Here is a 10,178-nt window from a genome sequence, read left to right on the forward strand (position 1 = left end):
GGCTTGTCTCTGCTGGGGTTTCTTCTTCTCTAGAGGTTACCAAGCCCTGAATGGTAGCCATTTGCCATGGAAACAGGAGGCTCTCTAGGGGAAGTCACCCCAGGCAATTTTTCTAAAGGACTCTCTCCCCATCCTCCTTTCTGCCCTCCACCAGTGTTATGCCCGGTAGACAGGGCAATAGAAGCAGCTCTCTCAGTGGTTACACCATGGCCCCTCCAGCCCTACTTCCCACCTCCATTCCCTGTAAGCTGACCTCCCTGTTCTCCTTGCCACCCTGTACAGGGAAACATTTTAACTGAGCGCAGAGGAAAAGGCTCTTAGAGCCGCCTCTAGGGCCAAGGAGTCAGATCCTTACAAGGCAGAGGGGGCTGACAATGTCACTGGCACTCAAGGCAGCCCCATGGGTGGCAGGGTGCAGCTCCTCAGCCCACCCCAGGCCCACTCCAGATCACCAGCAGCCTCGTCTCAGCCACTTCCTCTTTAATGATATTTCTCAGGCAGCTGCTTTTGTGGTAATGTCATTTCACCAAGGAAAACTAACAGTTTCGAGTCCTGGGCTGGCTATATTTGGGAGGGGAAACAATGGGGAAGGGGAGAGATGGAGTTGATGAGCCTTCAGGATCAGCTGTCATCCTGGTGAGAGCTGGGCCAGCCACTGTTCTGGGAACCAAGAGAGACCCAGCTCCAGGTCTGGGTGGTGTGCTGGCAGGAGCTCGCAGTGGTGGTTCAGGTGGAAACGAGAGCTGCTCTGAGCACAGGTGCCAGCAGGAGTGAATGGCCCTCAGGGAACTTGGGGGAAGGAAACTCAGAGACCCTGCCCAGAGCACAACAGCTCCCAGAGTCTGCCTGGCCTCTGGGTCCTGCTAGGGAGGACTCCCCTTGAGTCAGTAAGAATAGGACCCTTCAGTCTCCAGGGATGGAGCTTGAGGATTCAAAGCCATTGAGCACAGTTTGTAATCACAGAGGCTTCCCGTGCCTGCCCGGCACCCCTCCTGGCTGTCTCTGCCAGCTCTAGGGAGCCCTGACACTGCAGTGAGCAGTAGCCAAGGCAAGAAATAAAGAAGGAGAACTACGGAGTGTATTCCTAGAGTAGCGGAGAAGAGTGAGGCGCTTTGTGGCTGCCGCCTGGAGAGTCGTGGTGGGCTCTGGAGAAAACCCTGTCCTGGGGCGGCTCCCTGGCATCCAGGAAGATAAACCTCAGCACTCACAGCCTCCCTCTTCCGCAGCCTTTCTCCCCTCCTGGGGGACATCCTCTCACCCTCTCTCCCTTCTCCTCATTAAAGCCTGCTTTCAGAGGGGAGCTGATGAAATGATGAAAACATTTCCATTAGCTGTAAATGACCAACCAGGTCTCTGTGTAAGGACCTCCCAGAGGGCTGTGCCTGTTTGCAGGAGGCAAAGTCTGCTTCTGTTGCCTTGGAGCAAAAAAATAAAAATAAAAATAGACCAAGTATAGGAGTCTTCTGTAGAGTCTTCTCCTTAGTCTCAAGTTGTACTGTCTGGGCAAGGAACACTCTCTCAGGAAAATTAATAGAGTGTTTATCGCTGGGTAGGGAAAGGGCAGTTGGTGTCCTAAAAGCCCCCGTTCTGAGACCAAGTCTGGGCAGAGGCCTGAGAATGGACAGACCTCATGTGCCTAGGCAGAGGTCACCTTCAAAGCAGCTGAATTATTAAGCACCCTGCACTTGTCGGGCCTTGCAAGAGAGAACAACCAAGGGAGCTATAGTCTGTGCCCTGAAGGAGCTCACTGTGTAGTGGCAGAAACATAAACTCAGACAAGGAACTTAAAGGCCGGCTGACAAGTGTACCAACAGCCAACACGTGTCAGGCCTCTGTTACAGTGAGTGGCACCTTGGGACCTGAAGATGGAGAGGAAGCCACATGCACCCAGGCGCCCTGACCTCTGAGAGCCAAGGGGACATACAGGTCTGATGCAGAGAGATCAGGGCCAGGAGGGACCGATGCTTGCTTGGCACGTGGTGGTGAGGGGAGCAGCAGGAAGGAGCTAGGAAGGGAAACTGAGAAGACCTTCCATTGCTAAACCTGGCATAAATAAAAAGCAGGCAGGCAGTAGGGCCCCAAGGTCAGAGTGATTTGGGAAAGACAAGGCAGGGAAGGAGAGTTCCTTACCCCCCTGCCCCTCCCAGGTTGAGGAGGACATTGAATTGGGGGTGGGAAAGGAGAACCCCAACCCGACAGCACCAGGAGTTCAGTTCAGTATGTATCTCGCAGAATGACTGGTCCGAGTGACCAAGTTTGAATATCCTGAGACTGGATCTTGCTCTCAGAATTGTTCTCCATCTTCTATAGCTCAGATTCCGGGGCCCTCTCCTTGTCCAGGGTTGTATGGGGCTTATCCTTTATCTCCAATTTAGCCCCTAGGAGACATTGCAGAAAGTGGCTACAGTCAGGCACCACCTCTGTGGCCCAAGCCAGGGCCACCTCTTGTAGGAATGGGTGCAGGCTGGCCAGCTCCCGCCCAAGAGGAGGCTGCTTGGCCTTGGTCTCGATCCACGTCTACTTGCATTCTCCATCTCCTTAACCAGCACCCAGGAATGTCCCCGAGGGCTCCCGCAGCCGTGGCCAGTAGATTAGAGAGCTGGGATTGGAAAGCACTGTGTGTCTCTAAGGCCTGAACTGTCAGCAAGTCACCATCCTGCATTTGAAGATAGACAGCATGGAACTTCTTGAGCAGAGACCAAAGAGGACCTCCCAGGGGGATGGAGGCCAGCCGGTGTGGCTGGCGCTCTACAGAATTCCTCACCCCACCCACTCCCCAGGCTCATCTGCCTCCCTAGCCCATCCAGCATGGGGCTCTGAAGAACCTGGCACCATAGCCTCACTCTCTTTTCCTCCTATCAGGCACCCAGCTGGAGAAGTTGATGGAGAACATGCGCAATGACATCGCCAGCCACCCTCCTGTCGAGGGCTCCTATGCCCCCCGCCGGGGAGAATTCTGCATTGCCAAATTTGTAGATGGAGAATGGTAAGCCACTTGGGCCCAAGCAGAGCAGCAGGAGCCATGGCAGGGCTGTCCTCAGGGCACCGGCTAGACTTGAGGCATTTCCTCTGCAGCCTGGTTTCCACTGGGGTGTTGTTGATCTTGGCCAGCTCCCCAGGATAGCCCTCTTTATTGCCCAGAGCCTGTCCGGGCCTGCACTTGAGCCAGCCTCTGGAGTGTGTTTCTCCTCCCTCTCGCCTCTGTTGGGGGAGCCCTGGCTGGCTGGGGCCCTCCAACACACCCGTCATCCCACACAGGAAAAATGATGTCTCAGTGAGCCCAGACCAGTCGCCCACCCCTCCATCTTGACTGTCTGGGACATGAGCAGCAGCCCTCCCAAGCTGCAAGGTCACTTATATCTGATCCACCAAGGGCAGGGCCCGTGGCCTTCCCAGGGTGACGAAGTGACTTGGATGTGTTCCCTGCTGCGGCCTCCCAGACAGAGCTGCCAGCTAATTACAGCTGCTGTTTAGTGTGCTGGGTTTAAACAGCAGACATCAATCTAGTCATTAGTCTTGTTGCTTTATGCCCCAAGGACACATTAATCTGCTTCACATGCTCCCATCTTCCTCCCTCTGCTCCCAGCGATGCTCTTGATTGCATTAAACGATGACCAGAGTGCCCCGGTGGAGTCCGAGAACTGTCCTCTGTAACACCCATGGGTGTGCTCTCTGAGCCCCGGGCTGGGAAGTGCTGTGCCCTCTGCCCTGCCATCCCGAAGGCTCCAGGGAGATGAGCCTCTCAGGGCTCTCCCCTGAGCTCTGCCGTGATGCCATTGCAGGTACCGGGCCCGAGTGGAGAAAATCGAGTCTCCGGCCAAAGTACACGTCTTCTACATTGACTATGGCAACGTGAGTAGGGGCCTGGGATGTGGACAAGGAGACAAGAGAGGGGTTCTAAGTGGCTGCCAGGGGCCGTTCAACACAGTAGCACCCTAGGTCAGCGCCTCTGGACTCTCACTGGCAGACAGTGGGCATGTGCACATTGCTACTGTTTGTGTAACAGGCCGTGACCCCTGAGAGACCAGGCAAAACTGGCATCTCTGGCCAGAGGCCTATGTGCACTGATATGTCTCCTGAGTGCCCAGCCACACCTATGCTTCCTCTTCTGCCCTGCCTATGAAACGTGAGCCCAAGAAGGCCCTCCACACCCTACAGCTCCTAGTCCTCGTGCTCAACTTGGTGCTTGTCACATCTGCTGATCTCCAGCACATCCCCAAACCGAGGTGGCGGAGTGACTGGGAGATTCCCTGTGGTGGCAGCAAACAGGAGAGAACACCGCAGTTCAGACTGTGGTTTGGGGGCTGTGGCCACACACTTGCCTTGAGGCCTAGAGTTGAGGGTCAGTTAACAGAAAGCCCAGAACTGGGCCACACTCCCACTCTACTACCTGGGAATACACCAGGAAGAGGTCCCTCCAGGCTGGCACGGCCCCACACATCTCGGCCAGATCCACGGGCAGGCTAGGGCGCTGCCAGGCCCCTCGTCTTGATGTACTTTCCCAGCCAGAGCACCCCCGGCCTGTGGAAGAGTCTCGGTCAGAGAACCCATTCAGGGAAGGCACTAGAAAGAAGTGGAAACAGCGGTAAGAGTCCAGTTGTGAAATTAGTTAAGTGAGAACCAACAAGTGTGCCAACACCAGGCCCAGGGTTCACAGGGTATGAGTCACAGCTACCCGCCTGCAGGTGCCAGCCGGCCATGTTCTCCCAGGGCTTCACTGAGTAGGCAAGCCGGGGACGTGGCTCAGTGGGGCCGAGTCGTGGGTTCACGGGCAGTCCCTGAGGTAGAATTCCCAGAGGCCTGGCCACAGGGGGTTGTCCTCTGAGGACAATGGGACGTCAAGTGGGTGATGCTGTTGGTCTGGTGTGTTCTACAGAGAGAGATCCTGCCGTCCTCCCGCCTGGGGGTCCTGCCACCTGCCTTCAGCACTCGTGTCCTGCCAGCTCAAGCCACTGAGTACGCCTTCGCCTTCATCCAGGTGCCCCAAGATGTGAGTCTGCATCTTCCCTCCTTCCGAGGGGCCTGTCCAGTGACACTCAGTCACCCCTGCCATCTTACAGGCTGACCTGGGGTAGAAACAACCGGTGGTCTCTTAGTAACAGGATGGGAGTGGCTGAGGAGGTTGAGGGAAGGCGCCAGAGTGGAGGCACCAGAGCCCTTGAGCTAGGTCTTAAAGAACAGGCAGGCCCCGTGGGCCAGGGTGCATGGAGCAAAGGCTAGTCCACCAGTCAGGTCCCTGGGGTCTGCAGGCAGTGTCAGGAGATGAGAAAGGGAAAGGAAATCAGGGTCTGGAGATGAAGACTTTGTGTGCCCCGGCCAGGAGTTATTCCTTGTATTATAAGCAGGAGGAATGTGGTGGATTTTCAGCAGAAGTGTGACATGGTCAAATCTGGACTTGAAAGTTACTTCTAGTGCAAGGAGGGAGACTGGAAGGAATGGCTGGGGCACGAATGCAAAGCAGGTTAGAGACGATAGTGGGCAAACCAGGCCCTGCGAGTGGGCTGGGGGAGGGCCAGGTTTCAGAGCACCGGAGGGGCGGGGGGGGGGCGGGACAGAACCTAAGCACCGTGCTGCCGGCCTAGATAAGGGCGACAAGAAGGAGCAAATCAGAGGCCGTGGGAGCTCCAGGTGGCTTTGTAGTGTTCAGTATGGCAAGTGAAATAAGACCAAGCATCACGGATTTGAGTGGTTTGAACCATGGGAGTGTACAAGCATGGAGTCTGTGGAATACGGGTGGGGAGGGTTGAGTCTGCATTCCCACCTAAGGAAGAGCCGGAGGTGATGGGCCTTCTGAGAGGAGAACCTGTGCTCAGGGTTGCACCCACTTTCCAGGTGGGAGAGGTGTCTGCTGTGTCCAGCTGCCCAGGGAGCTCAGGCAGGCTGAGGGGCCCATGGCTTCAGTGTCAGGAGTCCCTGGGGCTCAGAGCAGGACAGCTGTGAGATGCAGGGTGCTGAGGAGCACCTGGTAGGGTGGGAGTCGGCACCACGCAATGTGTTCTGCCTCTTCACTAAATGATCAAAGGGCAGAGGAGAAACAACAGAAGATGTTGACAGAACAGGTCCAGGGGCAGTCAGTCTGCGGGGATGGGGAGACATGAGCATGGAGAGGACCTGAGGTGACAGTGAAGGCAGAGAAATGGGGACTCTGAGGTCACTGTGCTGGAGCAAGGCCCAGCCGAGGTGGGAATGGTGGGGCCTGGGCAGCAAGCACAGGCTTCGTGTGGGATGGGAAACGCCACTTGTCCTCAGAGACAGGGTAAGGGAGGGTTGAGTCACCCCAGGTGACAGACCGGAAGGGTGGGAGCACATGCAGACAGGCTAGGAGGAGAGGGAGGGGACAGCAGGTGGGCAGGGGACACCTCCTGTCCAGAGCCTGTCTCCTCCCTCATTAGGATCTGAGTGGGGAGTGAGCTGCGGGTGACTTTCTTAGAGGTTCGTGACCAGGACTTGGGGCCCACATGGCCTGCTTTTGCTCGAGCTGGCCTTAACCCGGTGTGTCCCTGCTCCAGGAGGATGCTCGAACAGACGCCGTGGACAGTGTGGTGCGGGACATCCAGAACACCCAGTGCCTGCTCAACGTGGAGCACCTGAGCGCCAGCTGCCCCCACGCCACCCTGCAGTTTGCAGATTCCAAGGGGGATGTGGGGCTGGGCCTGGTGAAGGAGGGACTTGTCATGGTGGAGGTGCGCAAGGAGAAGCAGTTCCAGAAAGTGGTACGTGATGCGGGGGGGGGGCCCCGCTGCGGGGGCAGGCCCCTAGTGTCTCCAACTGTCGTCACCAAGGGGACTGGGGACTGCGCCAAGAGCCAGTGAGGAAGCAGGGAACCCACCATCCTGCTGCTCCTGCTGGGGAAAGATAATGGATTTCGGTTTGTTGGGGTTTTAAAAAAAGCTAATTACATCCCAAATTAATTGGCGCAGGTTTGGCTGAGAATGCAGCTGCAAAGTAGAGCGGAAAGTTTCCCTTCGCGTGCACCCCAGGTGACAGGCCGGAGAGCTGTGCCAGGGGTGCCATGGGAAGGGTCAAAGCCTGTCGCTTTCTCGCCCATTCTGACTCCTTGTCTCTAACATACAACTTCCAAGTGCATACGCAGCTCCTAGCACACAGTGCCACCCGAGCCAGGTGGCAGCGTCACGGGTCCGGAGAGGCTCTGCCTCCACACCCCTCCAGTCTGTTTGCAAAGCCCCCAGGGCGTGGAGCTAGACCTGAGAGAACCTTAGAGATCAACCTTTTGAAACCTGAGTCTCCCTTTCATGAGAGGAGGAGAGCTTGCTGCTCAGGGTGGACTGTGAGGCTGAGGGCCCGACACCTCGGAAACCAGGTGTTGACATGACCGGTTCTGGAGACTAGCGACCCCTTCCACTGAGCACCCTCCTCATCTGAGTTCTCCCAGCCTCTCACTAAGCCACAGCTGAGATCTCATGACACACTAGCCTCGAAGGATGGGCTGGTGGCCAGCCTGTACCCTCTTCAAAGCAGGAAGTGCTTAGAGAGTGGCAGCATCACCCGGCTTGTCCCCACACTCCCTCTGCGAGGCAGGATGAGAGCGGCGTGGTTGGAACCAGCGCTCTGTCTTCATGTGCCCCTTGCTTTCCCATCTCTCAGTCCCTCTTTGCCTTACTTTTCTCCCCACGTGATGGACCAGTGCTTTGTTGCTTCATGGACTGCTTATACAAGGTGAAAATTTATTTGGAGAAAGATCCCAGTGTGAATTGCTCCTAGACAAGAGAGGCCTGGTTCTAGTGCTCCCCCAGAGATCCCCGGTGTCTTGACCTTGCTCCGAGGGTTAGCTTAAGTTTCCCTGTAGAACTGGAGGTCTTAGTGTTGCCCATGCAGGGCTGCCACGATGTCTCTGGTGTCTAGGAAAGTTCTTTGCCCAGTCCCTGAGATAAACACCTACTATGTTCATTGATTCGTCTGTTCATTCTTTCAGCAAACATTTATTGAGGGCCTACATATCTCAGTGAACAAGAGGCAATATTCCTCCCCTGTGGAGCTTATATTCAAGCATGAGGAGACAAGCAATAAAAATAAATATAATAAGTCAATGAAATAGAATGTTAGGAGATAACATGCAATGGAAAAGGAGAAAAATAGAAGTACAGGGCAAGTACAGTATGATCTCAGTTATATTTGAACTCTAATGAACAGAGTCATGGACACATGGAGCAGACTGACAGCTCTCAGAGGGGAGGAGAGCTGGGCACTGGATCAAAGAAGGTGACGGGATTAAGGGGTATATATATATACATATATATACATATATATCCATCTCTCTCACATGTAGACACAGACAACAGTATGATAATAGCTGGAGGGAAAGGAGGGTGGGGGTAGGTGGAGGTGGACAAATGGGGGGAAATGGGGATAGAAAGAATGTCCAGGGCCAGGGACGAACTACAACCGAGGTACATGCCCTTGACTGGAATCGAACCCACAACTCATTGGTCCACAGGCCGATGTTCTAACCACTGAACAACCAGCCAGGGCCGAAGACAATCTTTTTTTTTTTTTTTTATCCTCACCTGAGGACATTATTGCCTTTATCTTTAGATGGAGCTGGAGGGAGAGAGGGAGGAAGAGAGAGAGAGAAACATCGGAGAAGTGGTTGCCACCCACATGACCCCAACTGGGGTGGGGACAAACTGCAACTGAGGCACATGCCCTTAGCGGGAACCGAACCTGGGACTCTCTGGTCTGTGAGCCGACGCTCTAACCACTGAGCAAACCGGCCAGGGTGACGAAGGCAATACTTTTTATCAAAGACTTGAAAGGGCGGGATAGGAGCCGGGTGGATGGGGGAAGAGGAGGGGCTTCAAGCGGATGGAACAGCCAGTGCAGAGCCAAGAAACGGCAAGACCAGCATGGCCGTGCACTTGACGTGGACCTGACCTGGGCATTCTGCAGGTCACTCTGCTGTCCATTTGCGAGTCCCTCATCTCAACCACTCCCTTTCTCGTCTCTCCAGATCACAGAATACCTGAATGCCCAGGAGTCAGCCAAGAGCGCCAGGGTGAGTTTTCACCTCAGGAGCCAGCGGGGGCTGAGAGGGGGCTTGGCCATCCAGGTTCCAGTAGGTCCAATAGGTCCCACCTCCCTGACAAGCCATTTTCTGTTTTCTCACAGTTGAACCTGTGGCGCTACGGAGACTTCCGAGCCGACGACGCAGATGAGTTTGGCTACAGCCGCTAATGAGGGAATCGGGTCCGGCCCCCAGCACCCTTCATGCCAGTACCTCTTCCTCTGCCAGGAGGGTGTTGCAGCTCCAGACCCCAGATCGGGGGCACAGATCGGGTCCAGCTTTGCTTCAATGTGTGGAAATGTCTTGTAGGGCACCATCTGGCCTGGGGGTGGGGTGCCGGGAGCCTGAGGCTGTCAAGAGACAGGCATTGTCTTCTGAGATGATGGGCGCTGCCGTCCGTCTCTACCAGCTGGTTTCCTGCTTTTATTTGGATGGGGGTTTGTGATTTTTTAAAAATTGTCCTCAAATCAGGAAGAACCATGAAAGACTTTGTCCTAAAGGAGGGTGTAATCCTGGCACCCAAGGCCAGCTGTCAGCACCCCACTTCTGTCCCAGACTGCCCTTCTTCCCAGCTCTCTGTCCAGCTGTTGATTATGTGATTTCTCTGATACGTCCATTATCAAATGCCAGCGTGTCCACATCTGCCTCCTCGCCAGCCTTCCCCTTTTCTGTATTTAAAGCTTTTGAGGCCCAATAAAATCGTACATGCTGTCTGCAGCCCTTATTGGTCACGGCGAAGCCCAGAGCCGGGGATCTCGGCAGCCCCAGCCAAGAGACCTGGGCACTTGAGTGACTCCCAGGGTTGTCATCCACACGCTTGGCCACAGCCCCAGAAACCTAGCCATGACTACGTCCAGCTTCTTGTGGGTTCCAAGAAGTCGACAGGAGTATAGATGATGAATTGGTGTGAATCTCCATCTATCCTCACTCCGGGAGACACTGCCCTGCCCCCGGCAGGCAAGCCCAGTCACCATGTTCTCGCACTTTATTTTCATTCATCATGGAGGCTGCTCATGGAAAAGAGAATGCCTGTCAGTGGGAGCTAGACAGTTCTTCAGTTCTGAGCAGCATCTAGGGTATGGTGGGCATCACTGACACCTTGGCCAACATGCAGAAGGCTGCAGATCTTCTCTTGACTCATCAGTCTGGACCCGCT

General features: G+C 55.2%; 1 protein-coding gene across 2 annotated transcripts in view; it reads left to right on the top strand.

Moving 5' to 3' along the window:
* SND1 (staphylococcal nuclease and tudor domain containing 1) overlaps window positions 1-9,753 on the top strand; it is a 475,051-nt gene extending 465,298 nt beyond the window's left edge. The window contains exons 19-24 of one of the 2 annotated variants that reach the window (XM_036247541.1): window positions 2,863-2,986; window positions 3,783-3,852; window positions 4,877-4,990; window positions 6,510-6,713; window positions 8,969-9,013; window positions 9,127-9,753. In XM_036247541.1, coding sequence (XP_036103434.1) covers window positions 2,863-2,986; window positions 3,783-3,852; window positions 4,877-4,990; window positions 6,510-6,713; window positions 8,969-9,013; window positions 9,127-9,192 — 623 coding nt within the window. In that variant the 3' untranslated portion in view covers window positions 9,193-9,753. Of the gene's footprint in view, window positions 1-2,862; window positions 2,987-3,782; window positions 3,853-4,876; window positions 4,991-6,509; window positions 6,714-8,968; window positions 9,014-9,126 lie in introns of those variants that run through there. The other variant, XM_036247542.1, reaches the window with a different exon arrangement.
* The last annotated feature ends 425 nt before the right edge of the window (window positions 9,754-10,178 follow it).

The sequence above is a fragment of the Molossus molossus genome, unplaced genomic scaffold (genome assembly GCF_014108415.1).
Source record: "Molossus molossus isolate mMolMol1 unplaced genomic scaffold, mMolMol1.p scaffold_m16_p_7, whole genome shotgun sequence".
NCBI lineage: Eukaryota > Metazoa > Chordata > Mammalia > Chiroptera > Molossidae > Molossus > Molossus molossus.